Below are 25,512 nucleotides of genomic sequence, written 5' to 3' on the forward strand. Positions count from 1 at the left end.
AATCGTTGTAAGAACGTAAAAATGACAGACACCATAGTATAGGAAAGCAGCTGACATCACACACCAGAGGAAAGGCCACGCTAGATCTGATGGTATACCAAATGGGATACCAATACACTTATACATAGAACATGTGAAAGAATTTTCTCGTCTCCTATCAGCAGTGTACCTTAGGCTGCTGGAGGAGCAAAGCGTTCCTAGTGATTGGAAAAAAACAAAGGTCATACCTGTTTTCAAGAAGGGTCGTTGAACAGACGCCCAGAACTGCAGGATTAAGTCTCTGACATCGGTCCCTTGCACAATTTTGGGACATGTTCCATGCTCACGTGTTATGTCATTTCTGGAAATCGACCATTTTGTGTGTAGGAATGAACATGGGTTTTAAAAGCAAAGATCTTGTGAAACCTCTGCTCACTCTGCTCGTCCACAACTCTTAGAAAGCAGCAGATATCGGCGCCCAGTTTGCTGTCGTATTCCACTGGAAAGAAGAGTTTGTAGCACACAGAATATAGCATGTCATTCTCAGTGAAGAGAAATCTTCGAATGTAAAAGTAAATTCGGGCATACCTCAACGGAGTGTTGCAGGACAATTACTTTTCGTAATACACACTACCTGACAAACAAAATTTCTTTGTGTATGCTGTAGACTTTTCGTGAAAACGTCTTGATGGAATCATAAAACGTTTTTCGTTGATGTTTTCGTCTTCAGTCCAGAGATTGGTTTGATGCAGCTCTCCATGCTAGTCTATCCTGTGCGAGCGCCTTCATATTCGAGTAACTATTGCAACCTACATCCTTCTGAACCTGCTTAGTGAATTCGCCTGTTGGTCTCCCTCTACGATTTTTACCCTCTACGCTGCCCTCCAATACTAAATTGGTGATCCCTTGATGCCTCAGAACGTGTCCTACCAACCAATCCCTTCTTCTAGTCAAGTTGTGCCACAAACTCCTCTTCTCCCCAATTCTATTCAGTACCTCCTCATTAGTTATGTGATCTTTCCATCTAATCTTCAGCATTCTTCTGTAGCATCACATTTCAAAAGCTTCTATTCCCTTCTTGTCTAAACTATTTATCGTCCATATTTCATATCCATACGTGGCTACACTCCGTACAAATGCTTTAAGAAAAGACTTCCTGACACTTAAATCTATACTCGAGGTTAACAAATTTGTCTTTTTCAGAGACGCTTTCATTTCCATAACCATTCTACATTTTATATCCTCTCTACTTCGACCATCGTCAGTTATTTTTCTCCCCAAATAGCAAACCTCCGTTACTACTTTAAGTGTCTCATTTCCTAATCTAATTCTCTCAGCATCACCTGACTTAATTCGACTACATCCCATTATCCTCGTTTTGCTTTTGTTGATGTTCATCTTATATCTTCCTTTCAAGACACTGTCCATTCCATTCAACTTCTCTTCCAGGTCTTTTGCTGTTTCTGACAGAGAGACAATGTCATCGGCAAATCGCACGGTTTTTATTTCTTGTCCATGAATTTTTTAATTCCTACTCCAAATTTTTCTTTCCTTTCCTTTACTGCTTCCTCAATACACAGATTGAATAACATCGGGGGTAGGCTAGAACTCTGTGTCACTTCCTTCTCAGCCACTGCTTCTTTTTCATGCACCTCGACCCTTATAACTGCCATCTGCTTTCTGTATTTGACCCCTACCACCTTCAGAATTTGAAAAAGAGTATTCCAGTCAACATTCTCAAAAGCTTTCTCTAAGTCTACAAATGCTAGAAACGTAGGTTTTCCTTTCCTTAATCTATCTTCTAAGAAGTCGTAGGGTCAGTATTGCGTCACATGTTCCAATATTTTTACGGAATCCAAACTGATCTTCCCCGAGGTCGGCTTCTACCAGTTTTTCCATTCGTCTATAAAGAATTCGAGTTTGCATCCGTGACCTATTAAACTGATAGTTCGGTAATTTTCACGCCAGTCAACGCCTGCTTTCTTTGGGATTGGAATTACTATATTATTTTGAAGTCCGATGGTGTTTCGCCTGTCTCTTACATGTTACTCACGAGATGGTAGAGTTTTGTCATGCCTGGCTCTCCCAAGTCTACCAGTAGTTCTAATGGAATTTTGTCTACTTCCTTGTTTCGACTTAGATCTTTCAATGCTCTGTCAAACTCCTCACGCAGTATCATGCTGTTTTTTCCACTTCCTTCTCAACTTTACCATAGTTCTCTCCCCCCCCCCCCCCCAGGGGCTCAGCATTCATTTGCTGAGTACGGGCTTGGCGACCCCGGGGTCCTGAGCTGGGGACTGGTCAGCGCCGCCAGTCTCCTGTCACCGTAAACCCCGGACATGCTTCAGCGACCACCGCATGGCGCAGCGGTGGAATGTTGTATGCTGCGGGGAATGGTAATCTTGGCTTGACCGCCTGGATTGCGAGGAAGGTAAACCTCTATAAAAACCCCTCAATCTTATTGTGTGCTGCGCGCCTATAAGATGCATGGCTGTAGGGGTGGAACAGTCGCAAGCGGGCAACCTCTGGGGCACCTGCCGCACCACAGTTGTATAAGGCTTACTCAGGCACGCGGGGCTCTGTCTGAGTGGACCTTTAGTTCCCTAGCTGCTCGTGGGACCACAATGGACCCTTCGACCTCTACGTTTCCCCCTACCAGTGGATTGGGTGGGCCACTGGTAGGAAAACACACCCAATCGAAAAAGCGACTTCGTGCTGCGAGTCCTCCAGCGCCTGGTGTTACTAGAGATTTATCAGACTGTCGTAACAGAGCACATGCTGATATCCAGAATGTGTTTTTGATTGTCAAACGGAAGGAAGGTAGCTTTGAGAGAGTTTCTCCCTTTTACATCCACAAGGGTCTTGAGGGAATTGCAGGAACACTGGAATCTGTGAAGCGTCTGCGCAATGGGACTCTGTTAGTTGAAACTTCTAGTTCCCGTCAAGTTACTTCTCTTAGGAAAGCAACCCGTCTCGGAGAGTACGCTATCGAGACCGAGCTCCACTCCACTTTGAACTATAGTAAGGGTGTTGTGACATGTAGGGATTTGGTGGATATCCCCAAGGACGAGTTGAAATCTGAGTGGGCTGACGAAGGTATTGTCGACGTGCAGCATATTATGAAACGAGTCAATGGGGACCTAGTCAAATCCGACTCGTTTATTCTCACGTTCAATCGCCCGAGACTCCCAGAGCATGTTAAAGCGGGCTTCCTACGTTTGCCAGTACGGCCATATTTCCCCAATCCAATGCGCTGTTTTAAATGTCAGCGCTTTGGGCATACTACGTTGGGGTGCAATGGGATAGCCACTTGTGGTAAATGTGGTCAGCCTGCCCATGAAGGAGCCGATTGTTCATCGCCTGTGAAGTGCGTGAATTGCTCTGGGAGTCACCCTGTCTGGAGCCGGGTCTGCCCCATCTATCTCGAGGAACGGAATATACAGGAGATCAAAACATCTAAGCGCATCCCCTATGGTGAGGCCAAGAAGCTCTTTAAGGCCATGCAGCCTCCTGTGTTTACAACGTCTTTCGCTTCCACTCTGCAGAAACCGGTACAGTTGGCCACTGTTGCTACACAAACGGAGGTTGATAGTGCCAGCACTAATATCTGCGTTTGCCAGTGCACTTGTGCTGCTGCGGTTGTTTTGCAACCTGCAGCTCTCCCCACAACGTCGGACAAGGCCGTGGTTGCTGCCATTGGGGTACTTCCTGCACCTCCCCATATGGCACCTTCTGCCCAGGCGAGTAAAGCTCCAACTGTTGACAAGGTTCTGCATTCTAAGCCCCCCAAGACGAAGACGCCGAAGGTGAAGGTTTTGCCACCTGAGGAGACTAGTCAGGGTCAGTCCGATGACGATGCCATCTCCCTTGGGTCGCCATCGGAGCTGATGGACATTGATGTCGACCGGGGGCGATCTTCTCGCCCCAGGAATAAATCTCCAGCCAGTACGGGCTCTCCTCCAAAGCACAGGGGCAGGGTGAAAATTCAGCCACCCTGATCACTGGCTCCCATATTACAGTGGAACCTGAATGGTTTCAGGACGCATGTGGCCGAATTACAACTCATTGTACGAGAGCGCCCCTTGTGCTTATGTCTCCAAGAGACACATTTTCGGGCCACTGATGCTCCTTCTTTATGGGGCTATACCGTGTATCGAAAAGATGATCTGATGGGGGAAAGGGCAAAGGGTGGTGTTGCGGTTTTTGTCCGTGACATGCACCACTCATCTGAGCTCCCTCTCGTTACGGACTTGCAAGCAGTTGCAGTTGACCTTCTTGTGGGGCGGAGGCTCACAATCTGTTCCGTTTACTTACCGCCTGAGGATGCAATAGACTCTGAGGCTCTCACAGACCTTATTAGCCAACTCCCCCGCCATTTCTCCTTCTGGGGGACTTCAATGCTCATAATGTCGTATGGGGCTCTACGACTACTTGCCCCAGGGGTCGCATTCTGGAAAGCCTCATGGCGTCCAAAGAACTGTGCAGCCTCAACTTTGGTGCTCCCACTCATTTCTGTACTGCTTATGGGTCGTCGTAAGCTATTGATCTTTCCTTTTGCTCTCCAGCACTCGCGGATTCTGCTCTGTGGGAGGTTGCCGCTGACCTCCATTGTAGTGACCACTTCCCCCTTTGGATTCGCCTCCAGGATGAGGCTGTGGCATTACCAGTGCCGCCCATGTGGCACCTCTGCAGAGCTGACTGGACACTTTTCAGCCATTTAGCTGTTTTGGAACACCGTGCCAGCGTCTACGAATGGGTCGACCATATTACAGCCGTGATCTCCCATGCTGCTGAACTGTTGATCCCACGGTCCTCAAGTCATCCCAAGAGGCGTCCTGTCCCTTGATGGACCACTGAATGCTGCTCAGCCATCCGAGCCTGCCGTGCAGCTCTGCGCCGCTTGAAGTGCCGTCCCTCAGCTGACAATCTCGTGGCCTTTCGGGTGGTAAGGGCCAAGGCGCAGTGAGTGATTAAAGAGAGCAAACGACAGTTTGGCAATCGTTATTGAACTCCATTTCCCGCTCCACTAGTTCTACGAAAGTATGGGAAGCCATCAGGAGGATTTCCGGGAAACGCAGCCAACTACCTGTCACGGCGTTGTTCCATCAGGGATGTCTTCTCACGGCGCCGAGAGACATTGTCCAGACACTGGCCGTGCATTTTGCGGAATCTACCGCCACTATTAACAGTGATCCAGATTTCTGCCGCTACCGCACTGCCATCGAGAGGGATCACTTGGACTTCCAGTCTCCAAATTCTGAACCCTACAACTGCCCCTTCACAATGTGGGAACTGGATTCGGCGCTGTCTGTGGCTCATGATACTGCGCCAGGTGATGATCAAATCCTGTACAGCATGCTGCAGCACTTGTTGCTGCCATCCAAGGAAGTTCTCCTGAATTGTTTTAATATGATATGGTCATCCGGCACATCCCCTGACTCGTGGAGGGAAGCGATTTTGATTCCCCTCCTCAAACCGGGGAAGGACTGAACGCATCCCAGTAGTTATCGGAGTATTGCTTTGACGAGCTGTGTCGGGAAGACATTGGAACGCATGGTCAACCGTCACCTGGTTTGGCTGCTCGAGACCAGGCAGCTCCTTAGCCACTCTCAATGTGGCTTTCGGAGATGTCGTTCAACTATAGACAACTTGACCCTGCTTGAGGCGGCCATCCAGCAGGCCTTCCTGCGTAACCAGCATTGTCTAGGTGTATTCTTTGACATTAATAAGGCGTATGACACTACTTGGCGCCGCCTTATCCTCAATCGTGGCCATCTCCCCATCTTCATTCGGTCCTTTCTTTCTCGCCGGCTCTTTCGATATCGGGTTGGTAATGTGCTATCTGATGTGTACGTGCAGGAGAATGGTGTTCCTCAGGGAAGCATTTTAAGTGTTACCCTCTTTGCCATCGCCATTAACAGTATCACGTCCACTATCCGGAGTCCGGCCCAGTGCTCCTTGTTTGTGGACGATTTTGCTGTTTTCTGTTCTTCCTCCAGTCTTGTCACTGCTAGTCGCCAGCTGCAGCTTACGATAAAGCGATTAGAGGCATGGACTGCAAAGACGGGTTTTACCTTTTCTGCAGACAAATGTGTGTGTGTGTGTTCATTTAATCGTTCTCGACGTGCTTCTACCTCCTCTGAATTGCGTCTGAGGGACACCATTCTTCCTTTTAGAGACACTGAGAGGTTCCTGGGACTCACTTTTGATTCCAAGTTGTCGTGGTTGCCGCACCTTAAAGACCTCAAGGTGCGGACCCTGAATATTTTGAAGTGTCTGAGCCATCGGTCCTGGGGAGCAGATCGGGCGCGTCTGCTGCTGTTTTATAGGGCTTTCGTCCGGTCGCGTCTTGACTATGGATGCATCGTGTTTGGGTCAGCGAGGCCTTCGTATCTGAAGATTCTTGACGCAGTACACCATGAGGGTATCAGGCTGGCCACTGGTGCCTTCCGTACCAGTCCCATCCCCAGCCTGTGTGCTGAGGCAGGGGAACCGCCGCTCGCCATCCGGCGGAAACTCCTCATGGTGCGATGGGTGTGTCAACTCCTGGCCTGTCCTACCTCCCCTGCGTACCCTACTGTTGCCCGACCGCCTATGGAACGTCTCTTTTCCAGTCGTCCCAGGGCAACGAGACCATTTGAGATTCGTGCCAAGCATTTGCTTGAGTCCCTTGGTGTGGAGCGTGTGGCACCCCAACTCTAGGGTTTTACCCGTCTGCCTCCCTGGTTGCTCCAGAGGGCCAGCGTCCTTTTAGACTTGTCAGAGTACCGGAGGAGCTGCACTCCTGCGTTTGTTTTTACCTCCTTATTTTATGATATTTTAAACCAGCATCCCGACCATGTACCAGTAATTACGGATGGCTCTAAACAGGGGGACTCTGTTGGTTGTGCTGTTGTTTCCCCTGATCGAGTCGTCAAGTTACGGCTTCCCGCGGCGTTTACCATCTTTGATGCCGAATTGTTTGCGATCTTGCGGGCATTGGAGCAGATGAGATGTGTTCCCAGTCTTAAGTTTCTCATCTGTTCTGACTCCCTGAGTGCCCTTCAGACCATGCAACATTTGTACCCAGCGGATATGGTCCTCCAGAACATCCATGATGACCTACTCCACCTGCAACGGCAGGGGAAGGAGGTTTCTTTCTGCTGGGTGCCGGGGCACGTGGGTATTAGGGGAAACGAACTGGCGGATGTGGCTGCCAAAGATGCATGTTCCCTTCCTCACGTTGTTGAATGTGCTGTCCCCCTCCATGCTGTTACCTCCCTTTTGCGTTTTCGTGTTATGCGTCAGTGGGAAGAGGAGTGGCTGGCAGTTGGTGAAAATAAGCTGCGTCTGGTCAAGGCCACCACGCGATGTGGCGCGCGTCCTACCAGTCATGCAGGCGGGATGAGGTTCTCCTCACTCGCCTCCGCATCGGGCACAGTCCCTTAACGCACGGTTTTTTACTCCGGCGGGAGGACCCCCCCCAATCTCCAGTGCTTGCGGCGTCCAGATTACTGTCCGCCACATTTTACTTGACTGTCCTTTATTCTCTGACCAGAGGGCGGTGGTTTCCTTGCCACCGGATTTGCCCTCTATTTTGCAAGACGACGCAACGACTGTGGTTAAGGTCTTACGGTTTTGTGTCCTGTCCAATTTGTTGCCTCGGATTTTAGGGAGAGGATTTTAATGTGCTGCTGGGTGACTGGCTCACCCAGGTTTTAGGTAAGAGATCCGCCAGTCACGATTACCTACTTGTTTCACTTCGATTTCTGTTCTCTTTTCCTTGTGTTTCCTTTCCTTTTTTAGTGCGTTTCTTTTCCACTTGTTTTGCCTCTGTATGTGAGGATTTGTAACTGCGTCAGGCCTGTGTCTTTTAGCCGTTCTCCTTGTTCGCTGTCCGTCTTCGTCCCTTCTCCGCATGTGTTCCTGTTTCTATGCGTTTGGGCGCTGATGACCACGCTGTTTAGCGCCCGAAAACCTCAAACCACAAACACACACACACACACGCAAATGTTGTCTTGGGACATAGTTTTCCTATCGACGTTTTGTGACTTTCATCGGGATTGTGAGTTTTGCTGTGCACGCAGTTTTGTAGAAGCTCTGGATCTGCTAAATACCGACATATTCCTCGCATTGTGACTGGAAGAAAACGCCGCAGGAATAAACAATATGAGGAAATAAAGGATAACTAAGGAGCGTAGCCCCGTGCGAGTCCTGTTAATTATTATTTTTATCACACTTGTGTAGTAAGTGAAGCTCCAGTAAATTTTTTTTCACTATTTTGGTCACTTTCGCGGACGTTGAGTTTGTCAAACGGAGGTTAAACAGTAATGTTCCATCAAGATCACAAATGTTTACAAAATATTTTGAATCCCATTTTTCTTGTGCTCATTGCGTTGTATTACAACAGTCTTAATTTAATTTCGTATTCTTTGCTACAAATACGTATTGCATTTTAAGATGACCATCTCTGTAATACGCATTTACGAATCCACCTTAGTTCTGCATTAAAATTTGTACCATAGCAGCTGGTCAGCACGAGTTGCGCTCGCGCTTGAGTTGTCAGTACAGAAAGGCAAACAATGAAACACTACCCTCTCCCACATCGTCTAATCCCGGAGTGACTGTGCTACTTACCCCTCTGTTCCTAAAGTGAGCGGCCAGGTTTGCTTAGCTCAAGGCCGGTTTCACGAAAGTCAATTAAAATTAAACACACGTTAAAATATTACAACATTGCAGTGCCTATATTATTGCGAGTTATGATGCAATGAACACAAAATAAGCAGTCTTGCATATGCGGGTGACTTAGTTGTGATGGCAGATTCGATTGAAAGTTTGCAAAGTAATATTTCAGAGCTAGATCAGAAATGTAAGGACTATGGTATGAAGATTATCATCTCCAAAACGAAAGTAATGTCAGTGGGAAAGAAATATAAACGGATTGAGTGCCAAATAGGAGGAACAAAGTTAGAACAGGTGGACGGTTTCAAGTACTTAGGATGCATATTCTCACAGGATGGCAACATAGTGAAAGAACTGGAAGCGAGGTGTAGCAAAGCTAATGCAGTGAGCGCTCATCTACGATCTACTCTCTTCTGCAAGAAGGAAGTCAGTACCAAGACTAAGTTATCTGTGCACCGTTCAATCTTTCGACCAACTTTGTTGTATGGGAGCGAAAGCTGGGTGGATTCAGGTTACCTTATCAACAAGGTGGAGGTTACAGATATGAAAGTAGATAGGATGATTGCAGGTACTAGTAGATGGGAACAATGGCAGGAGGGTGTCCACAACGAGGAAATCAAAGAAAAACTGGGAATGAACTCTATAGATGTAGCAGTCAGGGCGAACAGGCTTAGATGGTGGGGTCATGTTACACGCATGAGAGAAGCAAGGTTACCCAAGAGACTCATGGATTCAGCAGTAGAGGGTAGGAGGAGTCGGGGCAGACCGAGGAGAAGGACCTGGATTCGGTTAAGAATGATTTTGAAGTAATAGGTTTAACATCAGAAGAGGCACCAATGTTAGCACTGAATAGGGGATCATGGAGGAACTGTATAAGGGGGGCTATGCTCCAGACTGAACACTGAAAGGCATAATCAGTCTTAAATGATGATGATGATGATGATGAAGATGCAATGTTTCTTTCGACAAGCATGCAGTACATTACGGCGGCTAAGCCAGCGGACTTCTCTGTGGTATGGTATGTCACCGAACTCTTCCCCAATTTCAGCTAAATATGTGTGAAACTATCTATGTGTAAGCCCGTGGGATCTCAAATAATTAATTCCCCGTATAATCACCTGCATGACGTCCCCCAGTTTTGCTGCTTTTGCACAGAGTACCTCTTGTTCCCCTTTCATTGCAGGTGCTCCGTCTGTTGTCACTGACACCAAACGTTCCCAGTTTAAGCCAGCTGAATCGACAGACTCTTCAACGGCTTTTAGGATGTCCGCGCCGGTGGTCGTGCTTTTTAAGGATATATCTAAATAGTCCTTCGTTATCTGCAGAGCAGTGTCCACGCCGCGGACATAAATCACTAATTGCGCGGTGTATGAAGTATCTGTGGACTCATCAAGTTCGATGGTAAATGCAATAAACTCCCGCACTGCACTCCTTAATTGACGGTAAACGTCACCTGCCATGGCCCTTATACGACGACTTACAGTCCGCCGAGAAAGAGTGATAGCTCGAAACTGATTTGCGTTCAGTGGGCGAAGTAAATCAGTAGCGTCACTGATGCACTCCTTTATAAACTCACCTTCAGCAAATGGTTTTCCAGCTCTCGCTATATTAAGCGCAATCTTATATCTTGCACGTACCGCTGGGCTATCATTGTTGTCGTCCTGAAAAATTGAAAACAGTGCTCTATAAGATTTTAAATCAGTTATATGAGAGACATGACGAAAGAAAGTCGCAGATCTATCGTGACAACAGCAACTTACGTCAGATTCATCTAGTATCGTCAGGTCGCTCTTCTTAAGCTCAGTCAATTTCCCCATCCGCTCGGAATCCGACAATAAATTGTACTCGTCCTTGTGAAATTTATTATAATGGCGTTCAATACTAAACTTCCGCTGACCAGCGAGAATACTGCCACACATTAAACATTTCGAATTTTCACGTTTTTGCACAAAGAAGAAAAATGATTCTCTCATTCCTTTTTAAAAGATAGCAAATCTCCACTTCTCCGTTTCCTTGACTCACTCTGCGTTTTCCGGTTCTTGAAATACAACGTTCGGTACGTAGTGGTCGCTTCGCATCAACGTCCGCAGCTTAGCCTGGCACTACACTGCCGCAACCTGCCGGCTGTCGCCACAGCCCCGGTGGACGCCTGCACGCGAGCAGCACACGTGCAGCGCTGTGCGCTCACGAGCCGCGTGCAGCGTTTGCCCGCCCCTGCGTTAGACTATCCCAGCAGGATTCGCGGCCAAACCCAAAATTCCTTATGTTGTCAGCCATGTGTGTACGACCTGTACTCGTAGATCCATTATGTATATTTCCGTACAAGGGAGATATGTTACTTGCATGCATGTCCAAAGGACGCATGGTTGACGACGTATGGAAGATTGAGCCTGGGTGTGAGTCGTGCTCGGATAGCCTAAAGATAAGGCGGCCGCTGGCGATTAGCGGAAAATCCTTGTTCCATGATGATGATTTATGGCGGAGGTCATCACCGTCCTTGCATTAATGATATACCGGTGAACATTGTGAAAATCTGTGGAAAAAGGGCAATAAACGAAAAACCAACTTTTATCCCCCCATAAGAACCGTAAAGCAACCCAAATAAAGCGAGCTTCAGAAAAGCTCATTGTAAAATTCCAACGAGACACAGCAGAATAACTAGATAAAATCATGGATAAAATACCTGTAAAGGCTTTGTTAAAAAAGGGAAGATGACCGAGGTTGGATGACTACTTACGAGAGACATTTGAAAAGTCGCTGCAAAAATAAAAACTACTTACGTGTTTGAGGTAAACCTTTTTTATTTTTCGACATAGTCTCCTTTTAGACAGATACTCTTCGTCCAACGCTGTTCTAAATTGTTGATCCCGTCCGAATAATAGGAATTGGCGAAGTCTGCAAAATAGCTATTAGTTGCTGCAATCACCTCCTTGTTTAAATAAAATCTTTGTCCCCCAGCCATTTCTTCAGATTAGGGAACAGATAGTAGTCCGAGGGAGCCAAGTGTGGAGACTAGGGGGGATGTGAAATGAGTTGGAATCCTGTTTCCATTAATTTTGCGACCATAACTGTTGAGGTGTGTGCTGGTGCGTTGTCGTGATGGAAAAGTACTTTTTTGCGGTCCAATCGCCGGCGTTTTTCTTGCAGCTCGGTCTTCAAACGGTCCAATAACCATGAATAATATGCACTTGTAATAGTTTTACCCTTTTCCAGATAGTCGATGAGGATTATCCCTAGAAAATCCCAAAATACAGTCACCATAACCTTTGCAGCCGAACGACTGGTCTTCGCCTTTTTTGGTACAGCTTCTCCCTTTGTAACCCATTGTTTAGATTGTTGTTTGGTCTCAGGAGTATAGTAATGTATCCCTGTTTCATCCACAGTGACGAAACGACGCTTAAAGTCCTGCCGATTCTTCCTGAACAGCTGCAAACCATCCTTGGAACTCTTCACTCGATTCCGTTTTTGGTCAAGCATGAGCAATTGCGGAACCCATCTTGCGGATAGCTTTCTCATGTTCAAATGTTTATGCAAAATTTTAAGTACCCGTTCATTCGAGATTCCCACAGCACTAGCAATCTCACGCACCTTAACTCTTCTGTCATCCATCACCATATCATGGATTTTATCAATGATTTCTGGAGTCGTAACCTCCACAGGGCGTCCAGAACTTTCAGCATTACTTGTGCTCATATGGCCACTCCGAAACTTTTGAAACCAGTTATAAACTGTTCTAATAGAACGTGCAGAGTCACCATAATGTTTATCAAGCTTCTCTTTAGTCTCCTGAGGCGTTTTGCCTTTCATAAAGTAGATTAGATTAGATTAATTATTCATTCCATAGACGCATAAAAGAGGGAATTCTCCTGGGTGTGGAACATGTCAGATAAACACATTACAAAAATGTAATTAGAAAAGCTTGAGTTTCATTAATTTTAATGATCCTCAGTCAATAAAAAGTAAAATTATGAACATGAATTAAATTTAAACTTCTAATATTTACAGGTTTAATACTTACATCTGCTTTCATTAAATCCATCTTTCAGACATTTGCTAGTTTCTTGGCTATTACAACCAAGTATTGTCAAAAATTAAAGCAAATTGTTCATTTCAGTGATCCTCAGGTAAGAAAAGTCAGATTATGTACAAGATTTAAAATTAAACTTCCACTATTTACAAACTTAAGACTTACATCTGCTTTCCATACATCAACCATTCACACAGTAGGCAGTTACTTGGCTGTTACAACCAAGTATGTCAAAAATTAAAGTATAACAAATTTTCATTAAAATGGTCTACTGCACTTGTTGAGAAACTCATGGATGGAATAGAAGGAGCTGGCCACCAAAAATTCTTTTAAATTTTGTTTAAATTGTGCCTTGTCTGAAACTAAACTCTTAACGGTTGCTGGTAACTTATTGAAAATATGTTTTGCTGAATACTGGACTCCTTTCTGGGCAAGGGTAAGTGATTTTAAATCTTTATGTATATTGTTCTTATTCCTAGTATTGATACTATGTACTAAGCAGTTAGTTGGAAAAATAGATGTATTATTTCAAATGGTTCAAATGGCTCTGAGCACTATGGGACTTAACATCTTAGGTCATCAGTCCCCTAGAACTTAGAACTACTTAAACCTAACTAACCTAAGGACATCACACACATCCATGCCCGAGGCGGGATTCGAACCTGCGACCGTAGCAGTCCCGCAGTTCCGGACTGCAGCGCCTAGAACCGCACGGCCATCGCGGCCAGCATGTATTATTTGCAACAAACTTCATTAAGGAATAAATATACTGAGAAGCTGTGGTTAATATGCCCAATTCTCGGAATAGGTTTCACATGATGTTCTTGGATTTACACTACTCATTACTCTTATTATACGCTTCTGTACTCTAAATTTTTTCTCTGTTTGTGGAGTTACCCCAAAATATGATACCATATGACATAATGGAGTGACAATAAGGAAAATACGCCAGTCTTTTTATATTTATGTCTCCTATTGTTTAGGCGCTTTGGCAGTTCGTTAGTAGACTATGTCGCTCCCAACTGAATTTATTATCAAGTTGTAATCCCAAGAATTTTACACTCTCAACTTCTTCTATTTCCATGTCATCATATTTTATACACATACCAGAATGAAATCTCTTGGAAGTTCTGAACTGCATATAGTGGCTCTTTTCAAAGTTTAATGACAGTGAATTGGCTATGAACCACTTATTAATGTCAGTAAAAATTTGATTAGCTACCCTTTCTAAATCTGTATTTAATTTACTATTTATTGCAATGTTTGTATCATAATGTTTCGTAATGTATCATAATGTTTAATCACCACAGGAAATTCTTCTTCATCCATTTTTTGACAATCACTCGACTTCCTTGATTCACACGAACGCCAAACACAAAAAAATAGACCAATATGGCTGAAACTTGGTGTACGTTCTTTCCAAAAATGCTGCTAACTAAGCATGACCTGGATACGCGCCGGTGGTGCCATCTCTCGGACTTTGCACGTACTTCTCAAACGCCCCTCGTATAAATAATAAGTGACCCAACCATTCTGTGACACGTTAAGACCTCACACCAAATATTTTGGGAAGAATTTCTGACACCGCACAAAATCTTAAAACACGAACAACACTCGCCTCGTTATCAGTTAAAACAGAGGGCAGATCCTGTGGGGGATCCAGTTCAAACCTCAAGTCGTCATATAAAACACACTCACTTAACATATGTCGTATTGACAACTATGTACCGCGTATCTGACATGCTGGGGGCTCCTCCCGACGTAGGAGGAAGCCACGTGTCTGTGGGCAACGTCACATTCTAAGCCGTGCAAGGAATACTTCTTCAAAGCGTCGTGGGCGGAAAAGGTAAACCACAGTCGTACTGAAGTTTTTGTGGAACGTAATTTATTATTACCCGCTTCCAGAGGCAGAGCCTCCCACTAACACGTGACGTTCCTGGTCACAAATTGGTCCGGGTTCGAGTCCCACTACGGCACAAATTTTCACCATCGTCATTCCATTAAACAGCTGATGGTATTCCGAACTCGCAACTGCGAATACATTTCATGTATTAAAATATTACTGTCTCTGTAAGTATGTTTGCTTCAGGAGCTCTTAACGTTAGTTGACTACGTCGGATTCGATTGTTAGGTGTTCTTTATTCGTGTCAGAGGTACGCTAAAATGAACCCACATACAATGCGTACAAAGAAAACTATACAGTATTCACTCAGAATTGGGCAACTTTGATAGCATTGGATGCTGCAGACGTTAAGTCCTTCATGCTACTGCTGGTTGAGCATGAGTTGCATTTGAAGAGATGCCGAGTTGTCTGCAATTCACCGCATTCGCACAGTGTTGTGTTGGCATTTGGCAGTTGGAAGTTCCATTTAAGGAGATTGTCCCTCGATCTTGTGACTTCGGTCCGCAGTCTGTTCAAGGACTTCCAGATGACCCATTTCCCCATCTGTCCAGCCGGAAGGGATTCTTGTTGTGTCATCCAGTTTGACAGGTGTTGGGCATCTTTTTTTCCACTTGGTGAGCCGGGTAGCCGCAGCTGATCCTTGTAAGGGCTGTGAGGTTGTAAGGAAACTCTTCCTGGACTTCAGTCTTGGCTTAGCAGATTAATGTCCAAGAGTGGATGTGACCTCTCTTCTGATGTCACATGGAGCAATCCCAGCGAGACATTCAACTTATCTACATCTACATCCATACTCCGCAAGCCACCTGACGGTGTGTGGCGGAGAGTACCTTGAGTACCTCTATCGGTTCTCCCTTCTATTCCAGTCTCGTATTGTTCGTGGAAAGAAGGATTGTCGGTATGCCTCTGTGTGGGCTTTAATCTCTCTGATTTTGTCCTCATGGTCTCTTCGCGAGATATACGTAGGAGGGAGCAATATACTGCTTGACTCCTCGGTGAAGGTATGTTCTCGAAACTTCAACGAAAGCCCGTACCGACCTACTGAGCGTCTCTCCTGCAGAGTCTTCCACTGGAGTTCATCTGTCATCTCCGTAACGCTTTCGCGATTACTAAATTATCCTGTAACGAAGCGCGCTGCTCTCCGTTGGATCTTCTCTCTCTCTTCTATCAACCCTATCTGGTACGGATCCCACACTGCTGAGCAGTGTGGGAACAAGCAGTGGGCGAACAAGCGTATCGTAACCTACTTCCTTTGTTTTCGGATTGCATTTCCTTAGGGTTCTTCCAATGAATCTTAGTCTGACATCTGCTTTACCGACGATCAACTTGATATGATCATTCCATTTTAAATCACTCCTAATGCGTTCTCCCACATAATTTATGGAATTAACTGCTTCCAGTTGCTGACCTGCTATATTGTAGCTAAATGATAAGGTATCTTTCTTTCTATGTATTCGCAGTACATTACACTTGTCTACATTGAGATTCAATTGCCATTCCCTGCACCATGCGTCAATTCGCTGCAGATCCTCCTGCGTTTCGGTACAATTTTCCATTGTTACAACCTCTCGATATACCACAGCATCATCCGCAAAAAGCCTCAGTGAACTTCAGATGTCGTCCACAAGGTCATTTATGTATATTGTGAATAGCAACGGTCCCACGACACTCCCCTGCGGCACACCTGAAATCACTCTTACTGCGGAAGACTTCTCTCCATTGAGAATGACATGCTGCATTTTGTTATCTAGGAACTCTTCAATCCAATCAAAAAATTGGTCTGATAGTCCATATGCTCTTACTTTGTTCACTAAACGACTGTGGGAAACTGTATCTAACGCCTTGCGGAAGTCAAGAAACACGGCATCTACCAGGGAACCCGTGTCTATGGCCCTCTGAATCTCGTCGACGAATAGCGCGAGATGGGTTTCACACGATCGTCCTTTTCGAAACCCATGCTGATTCCTACAGAGTAGATTTGTAGTCTCCAGAAAAATCATTATGCTCGAACATAATACGTGTTCCAAAATTCTACAACTGATCGACGTTAGAGATATAGGTCTATAGTTCTGCACATCTGTTCGACGTCCCTTCTTGAAAACGGGGATGACCTGTGCCATTTTCCAATCCTTTGGAACGCTACGGTCTTCTAGAAACCTACGGTACACCGCTGCTAGAAGGGGGGCAAGTTCCTTCGCGTACTCTGTGTAAAATCGAACTGGTATCCCATCAGGTCCAGCGGCCTTTCCTCTTTTGAGCGATTTTAATTGTTTCTCTATTCCTCTGTCATCTGTTTCGATATCTACCATTTTGTCATCTGTGCGACAATCTAGAGAAGGAACTACATTGCAGTCTTATGAAATATGGCTGAGCATCGCGAGCCAAACGAATACTTGATTCGGTCGACATGCGGCCAGTGGGCCGCAGTTTGACGACCACCGTGTTATGCCCTTTGTAACATTGTCTGCAAACGCCTGCTGTACACTATGCATTCACATGTGTATTGTGAGATATTTAAGAACGTATCTTAATGTAATTTTTCATTTGTAATATAGTACTGTTATGGCAAAGCTTTCTGACATAGTTTCTTCCGCAATTCTGCAGTAATAAACCTGCTGGCGTGGGACCGGACGGCACTGGCAGCGGCGGTTCCCTAGAACGCACCACCAAGCAGGAAGCCTTCTGTGAGCATGAAAGCGATGCTCAACATCTCGCCCGCAGCTGCAACATCTGCAGAAAGACACCTCTGCACCTGCAGGACCCGAAGGAGCATAAACAGGTGACCAATGGCCTAAATTCGTTCGCGTGCAGTGTGTGTCACAAAAGGTTCAAAGGAAGAGAACACCTGAAGAAGCACTCCCTCCTCCACAGCGAGCGCCCATATAAATGTGATGTGTGCGGCAAGGCGTTCAGACACTGCGGCACGCTGAAGATGCACTCACGGCAACACACGATGGAACGTCCTTACGTCTGTGAAGTGTGCCACAAGGCGTTCAAGGTTTTCGGCAGCTTCGAGAGTCACTCACGTCTGCACGCGACCGAATGTGTGTACTTCTGTAAAGTGTGTCACAAAACGTTCAAGTGTCTCGGCAACACGAAAAGGCACTCGTGCGTGCCTAAGATCGAACGTCCTTACGTGTGTTCCGTGTGTCACAAAAAGTTCAAAAATGTTCGTGAGTTGAGGAGACATTCACGAGTACACAAACGCGAACGCCCGTGTATTAGAAACGTGTGTCGTAAGAAATTCACAGGCAGCAACGCCCTTAAGAAGCAGCCCACTGTGCGCGTGAATAAAGGCCCCCAGACCTGTGACGTATGTCAGAGGATATTCCCGTGCAGGAGCAAACTGAGGGAACATTCCAGAGTGCACACCGGCGAACGTCCGTTCAGTTGCGGCGTCTGCCCCAAGGCATTCAAGCGAAGGTCTTGCCTGAAACGACACATGGGAGTGCACAGACTCTAACGGCCTTATGACTGTGTTGGGTGCTGTAAGACGTTAAAGACTAGATGTGGCTTTAAGGCGCGTGGAATCTCATGTCCTTACACTACTCTTATGACTGCTTGTGCTGGAAGGGCTAAGTGTTTCTGCAACCTGTCAGTTGGAATCCTCCGGTGCTGCACCTGTGCTAGGGTGAAACGTCAGCTGTGTCATCGCTGTGACCATGGTTGTAACATAGCTATATGAATGCGTGGTGTTTATTGCCCATCGAGGCGAATCAATTATATGACGTTGTAGTTTCTGTTATTTCGGACATGTCGGAAAGAACAGACACCACGCAATCATAATAATACAGGATGTATCAAACAGAATCATCCGATATGGAACACCTATACAGGGTGTTTCAAAAAGAACATACGTATTTCGAATGCATTCATTCATTCATTCATATCGTTTGTGCTCTTATGGACAGTGTTTGACCTAATATACCTCATGATGACACAATTTTCACTTCTTTCCTTTCTTCCTTTTCTCTTCCCAAAATCTCATCATCCTCTGACTATGCTCTTGTTTCCTTTGTTCCGTCCATAATGCTCCCGTCTTCCTCTTCTCATTTACCATAAATTTTGCGTTCCTAATTTTGTTCCTGAATTCCTTTCTGTCTTTTATCATTTGTTTGTTGATCCCCAGCTGCCTTATGTCTTCCTCTATTTCATGATACCAATTTGTTTTAAGGCTTGAATGTTTTACTATATCAAAGATTCTCTTTGTAAGTTTGGTGTTGTCCATTCACTGTATGTGTCCGTAGAAATTTAGTCTGCGTTTTCTGATCATGTCTGTGAGTCTGTCAGTGTGTTGGTATAAATTATTGGTCGGTCTTTTCATCCATATGCCATCTTTGTGTATTGGTCCGAATATTTTCTGAGAATTTTGCCTTCTATTCTTTCTGTCTCTATAATGCCTGATGTTCCAATTGCGGTTGTTTCTGACGTATATAGTGCTTCCGGTAATATAACTGTTTTTAGTGTCTAGTTTTGGCCTGTCTTGATATGCTTTTCTTATTATAATGTGAGCATGTGAGTTTGTATGCTTTTTGGAGTCTTTCTGTTCGTTCTATGTTGGATGCCTTGTTTGTTACTCCTATTCCACTGAATATTCAAATCTTTCGGCTTTTTTTACGGATCCATACATCGTTTGCATGATGTGTACAACGTTGGTTTGTCGTTCCATGATACGATATCCGAAGACTTGTTTTGGCAGCTATTTCACGTAGGTGTTCCAGTGCTTCCTTTGCCTCCTGTATTATTACTTACTAAGTATGGCTATGTCATCTGCAAATGCCAGACGTTCTATGATTGTTCTTGTTTCACGTGTTCTTCCTAGCTGTATTCCTTTAACTTGTTCTTCCCATTGTTTGACAATTTTGTCTAAGACTATTTTAAACAGGACTGGTGAAGGCCCATCTCCTTGTCGGACACCTGTGTGTATCTGGGAGGGTTCCGAAATTTCTCCCATGAACTTAATCTTCGAGGTGGTGTCTTGTGAGCGTCTGTTGTTTAATTGCCCTGGTTTTTCTTTCCATGCCATATTATTCCAGTATGTCAAAGAGCGTTTGTCGATCTATGGAGTCGCATGCTTATTTAAAGTCAACAAAGGTAACTACAGTGGTTCTTGTCTGTCTGACTTTCAAATGTGTTCTGAAGTTTCAGATCTGTTCTATGCCTGAATGCATATGTTTATTAAGCTTTAAGACATACGAATATGAAACTTCATACACATATTTACGTTCAGATCACAGATGTTAAATATGTCCTCCATCAGCTACACAAACAGTATCACATCGATACTCAAATTCCTCCCATACTCGGGCAAACATGTCCTTCGTCTCTGATGTTATGGCAGTACGGATCCGGTTCTTCAACTCTGCCAGGTTATGTGGCAGTGGTGGTACACAAACGTCTTTAACGAAACCCCACAGGAAGATGTCGGAATCCGGTGACTGTGGAGCCCAGCTGAGACATGCTAAGTCGGCAGCTCGTTGACGACCAATCCAACGGTTCGGTAGGGTATCAGTCAGATATTCACACACTTGGCGATTCCAGTGAGGGGTTGCCCCGTTTTGTTGAAAAATGAAGTTGTCTTCGTGCAGCCTCAGAAACAACCAGTTTTGTAGCATAGCGAGATACTGCTGACCGTTAACCGTGTTTCCATCAAAGAAGAATGAACCGTAAACAGATGATCTGGATATCGCACAAAACATATTGACTTTGGGAGTATCTCGTGCATGTTCAATGGCTGCATGTCGGTTCTATAGGCCCCAGGTTCGAACATTGTGTTTATTTACCTGACCACTAACATGGAAAGTCGCTTCATCACTGAACACGATGCGTTGTGCGAAAGTGTTATCATCGTCAACAGCACCAAGAATCTCGTTACAAAATGCCACATGTTTGCGTTGGTCGTCAGGACGCAGAACTTGTAACAGCTGTGACTTGTACGGCTTCATAACCAGCCGACGTCTCAAAACACGCCAAACTGATGTTGTGGGCAGCTGAGACTCCCGACTGGCACGGCGAGTTCATTTTGAACGACTACGTTGGAAAGCAGCTTGAGTTCGTGCAACATTTTCCTCAGGAACACGAGTGCGGCCAGGACTCTTTCCTTTACTCACACATCCTGTATCTAGAAACTGTCGATACCATCTGCGAATGTTCTACCCATTCTGAGGATCAATTTGGTACCTCAACCTGAAACGTCTTTGCACTTTCCGTACTCATGGAATTGCACTTCGCAAACTCGAGAACAGAAAATGATTTCTGCTTAGGAGTAGCCATTGCAAACATATGACGGTTACCAAGCAAAACAAAAGAGAACTGACATCTGGTGGCTATTAATATAAACTGTATTTGTTTCTCCAATAGCCGAGCCGAGGCGCAGCGATTGATAGTTTGGACAAAATAATACTTTGTAATATGTATATTATTTTTGAAACACTGTATTTCTGGAACTAGTAAACATATACAATGAATTTTGTGTTTTGATAAACGGGGAACTCAAAAAGTTTATTTTCATACCTTTTCATATATGTTCAATAGCACCCCCCCCCCTCCCCTACCCGCACCACACTTTGAAATGCACAGCATATGTCAGTGCGGTATTCAAATTGTTCTCACACTGAGCGAGCATGTCTTGAGTTACAGCTTCCACAGCTGCTGTTATGCGGTCTCTCAATTCATTCATTGTTGTTGGTAGTGGAGGCACATAAACAGAGTCTTTTATAAACCCCCACAAGAAATAATCCACACAGTCAGGTCTGCTGACCTTTGAGGCCAGTAATGTAAGGCTGAATCATTTGGTACAGTGCGACCCATCCATCGTTCAGTAATCTTTTGATTTAAAAATTCCCGCACTTTCACATGCTAGTGTGGCGCTGCCCCATCCTGTTGGTAAATGAAGTCCCTCGAATCAGTCTCCAGCTGTGGGAAAAGAAAGTTCTCAAGCATACCGAGATATGTGCTTCCTGTAACTGTTCTCAGCAAAGAAAAATGGACCGTACACGAAACTGCACAAAACACATTAGATTAGGATAGTCCCTCTCATGTTGTACAACTTCATGTGGTTTTCCGTACCCCATATTCTCACATTATGACGGTTCACCTTTCCATTTAAATGGAATGTTGCCTCTTCACTAAACAGTAAGCATGGAAAAAAACTGTCGCCCTCCATCTCGTCAAGAATGAAATTACATAACTCCACAAGTTACTGTTTGTCACCCTCATGAATAGGATGACCAGATGCAGTTGTTTAAAAAGGAGGACAAATAGCTTCAACAAGGAGGACAAAGGAAGAAAAAGGAGGACACATCAAACGAGTCAACTGCAGATGAGGATACCAACCGTCAGCTTTGGACAACTCACGTGACTGCCGGGAATTACCGATAAAACTAGTAGTTAATTGGTTCAAATGGCTCTGAGCACTATAGGACAACTTCTGAGGTCATCAGTCCCCTAGAACTTAGAACTACTTAAACCTAACTAACCTAAGGACATCACACACATCCATGCCCGAGGCAGGATTCGAACCTGCGACCGTAGCGGTCGCGCGGTTCCAGACTGTAGCGCCTAGAACCGCTCGGCCACTCCGGCCGGCAGTAGTTAATTGATACTGGTAGTCAGGTGGTGATACCCAGAGCAATATTTTGTATTTTATATTAAAAACATTGATTGTGGCGACAGTGTGGCATCAATTGCTTTTATATTTATGCGTAGTTTTAAGATTTAACAAAGACGGTTGCCTAAGCGTCACTCCTGATTGGCTGCTTCCATGTGACCTGTGCAAAGCTGACGGCTGGTATCCTCACCATTGCAGGATGTGATTTCAGTGTATTTTACTTCTGATGAAGCTATATTTAGATATACCGAAACCGTGGTCAAGAATTTTAATAAATCTTTATCCTGCAACTGTTTGGCTGTTATCATTTACCGTGAAGAATTTCAACAAAATGGTTCAAATGGCTCTGAGCACTATGGGACTCTATATCTTAGGTCATAAGTCCCCTAGAACTTAGAACTACTTAAACCTAACTAACCTAAGGACATCACACACACCCATGCCCGAGAATTTCAACAGTAGCTGTTTCAGCCATGTTTAAAATCTTGAAATAAATGAGTTTATTATTTACAGACATAACATTCATATATTCCTTAACAATTATTACTACTTTAAGAAAAGAGCAATAGAACGGGACGAATTGTAAATTTAGCTGCATTACGCTCAACTTTGCGAAAAAGCCGGACACACTAAAAATCCGTTGGACCGCGAACAAAGAGCTAAAAAGGAGGACATGTCCGGACTAATCCGGACGTCTGGTCATCCTACTCATGAAGAGCTTGCAGTAGCTGAATTTTGTACGGTTTCGTGTGTAAACGTCAACGCAACACGCGCCACACGGGCATCGGGGGCGTGTTGAGGTGTCGAGCTGCATGGCGAACGGATTTCTGCGGACTCCTGAAACTATGGCGGATGCGTTCGACGTCTGTGTCAGACACTCGGAGACGGCCCGGCGGTTTGCCTTTACACAAGCAACCTGTTTCGCTGAATTGTTCATGCCATCGTCTGATGCTCTATGCTGTAATAGGATCTACACCATACCCAGTAAGAAAGTCACGCGGCACTGCGCAAAACGTAGAACACAAAACGCTTTCTGTTGTCCCGACACCATTTTTGCCAGAACTGAAGCGGGCGCACACTGCTGCTACCTAGCGGGAACCATGTAAAACTCGCGAGTTTGCTCTTTCCAACAGTACATTGTTCACGCGCATGTCGCAAATAACGTAGTAGTTATGATTTTTTGGAAATCGGATTATTCCTTTTGATATTCCCTCTACTGATACGTGAAGTACCGATTTTTAATATTGATTAAACAAGGAGGCCGATGAAACTTACATAATTCGGAAGGTACTTCGCGATAAATGTGCACAAAGTAAAAATCGTTTGTACATAGCTGTTAAGAGTGGTAAAAAGAAGTATGTGCTTTCATATTCGAATCTATGATGACACCTTGCCTATCGCGAATTGAAATCTCCAATACGTGAACATCGAAAATTGAACTTCTACCAACCTCTGCCCTGCGTAAACGATCAGGTGTTACGGTAGAAGTGACACACGAAAGTAACACTGTTCCGTGAAATCGCATTCCAGGTATCTTCATGTTCACTTGGTTCATTTGCAGTAACACATACATTTCGAGCAGCTACAATGCGACAATTGCTATGTCTATCATGTCAACACTGTAAATCAAAATGTTGTAGTAACGATGTTTGTAAATAACGTTGTATATTTGCGTCGTTATTTCACTTACTTTTCTGGGAGAGTAACTTTGTGGTCATTTGCCGGTGTTACCAGACAATTTGAAGTAAGTTCCTAATTTGTAATGTCTTCATTTTGAATAACCACAACATCTGACTTCCCCTATTATATGGAAAGTACAACCTATTTGTTTTAGGCTATGCCTAGAGGGAGATCGCTAAAGGCTGGGACTGAAAGACAAAGAGCTAGAGCGAGACAATATTTGCACAGATGCTGGCACTGATAATGAAAATTCTATTGTTGTTTTGAAAGATACATTTCAGTATTCACTGAACTTAATTACAAATAATTATACATGAGGTTTAACGAATTTACAGTGCAGATTTTGGTAGTGCAAAACAATTCTCATCTGAGGTTACTGTATGTGATATAACAGCATTCACATTGTGTTGTCGTAAAGAAAAAGTTAATTTCCCTCTGTCGGTATAAACTTTATTTTTCAATGCATTGTATCAACGACTCAATTGTTATGATCGAACAATAAAAGAGAAACCAAAGAACCATTTCAACAATATTCGTAGCTAAAATGGAGCAGCTTCTGAGGATAAAATTTCAGTTTTACGTCGAGTATATCACTTTAAGATACACAACATTTTTTTAAATCGTAGATCAGGTCCAATGGCTTCTACATATGGTCGTGGACCATGTTATGGCCAGTTGTATCTTTATGACACTGTTACTGCTTGCTCTTCGCCCTTCCTTACTCTTGTCCTTATAGCGCTGAGGTAAGAACTAAAAATCTGCAAGTGTTTATGTAATAACTAAGAATCTGCATAGAATAAATTCCAGATAATTAAATAAAGAAATTGAACTTTCATTAGTTTATAAACACAGCTCGTCGAATGTCGGCCACAGGTGATACTAGTATAACTTGATTCGTCTTGATGGCCAGTGAATGCACCACATTCAGTGCGGATGCTCGATTACGTACGACCCCCTGCGGTAATCTCCAAGTAGCCAATATGGAGGACGTGGGCAGGGACTGTGGACAGGTGGCGCTGAATGGGTCGGCCGGGAGTCGTGCCGAGATACTCTGCGCGGTTCCGATAAAGAGTGTGTCCGGGTGGCGCAGTGGTTAAAGCAGCTACCTAGTAAGCAGCAGATCCCAGGTTCGAATCCCAGTCCAACACACGTTTTCAGTCGTCGCGGGTGATGTCTCACAATGTTCTGATGAAGCTGATATCAGTAGTCCCTTCCTTTCCCTTCCCTTTCCTTTCTCCTCCCTCCTCAGTCAATTTACGTAATACAATATAGCTCGCTTCATGTATATAGATTACGGGGATAGCTGTGGTGTCACAAAAGTACCTCGAAGCTGGAGGGACACAGAAGCTGTAAGCAAGAGATATTCATTAAATTTAGTTCTTGCAAGAATCATATTCAAGGTCGGGACACACATGTCAGGACCGTGTCCGTGCCGAGACACGTCCGAGTATCGGCCGTCACCCGGACTACGAAATACAACATTAAAACAAATGCAGCGGGCCCCACTTGACCGGGCCGTGCACGGGGAACGTCAACGGGCCGGGGCCGGGCCGGGCGGGATTCGCCGTGTTTAAATTTTCACGTGACGGACACGGCCTGACGGTGGGGTTGTCTTGTGAGCTGTGCAACTGCGCAAAACTGTTCTGTGTACAAAAC

At 44.8% G+C, this 25,512-nt stretch overlaps 1 protein-coding gene across 2 annotated transcripts in view; it reads left to right on the forward strand.

Moving 5' to 3' along the window:
* The window catches only part of LOC124551285 (zinc finger protein 583-like), a 152,682-nt gene extending 133,612 nt beyond the window's left edge, over positions 1 to 19,070 (forward strand). For both annotated transcript variants that reach the window (XM_047126288.1, XM_047126289.1), the window contains one exon: positions 17,172 to 19,070. In XM_047126288.1, coding sequence (XP_046982244.1) covers positions 17,172 to 18,030 — 859 coding nt within the window. In that variant the 3' untranslated portion in view covers positions 18,031 to 19,070. The remainder of the gene's footprint in view (positions 1 to 17,171) is intronic.
* The last annotated feature ends 6,442 nt before the right edge of the window (positions 19,071 to 25,512 follow it).

This window comes from Schistocerca americana, chromosome 9 (genome assembly GCF_021461395.2).
Source record: "Schistocerca americana isolate TAMUIC-IGC-003095 chromosome 9, iqSchAmer2.1, whole genome shotgun sequence".
Lineage (NCBI taxonomy): Eukaryota > Metazoa > Arthropoda > Insecta > Orthoptera > Acrididae > Schistocerca > Schistocerca americana.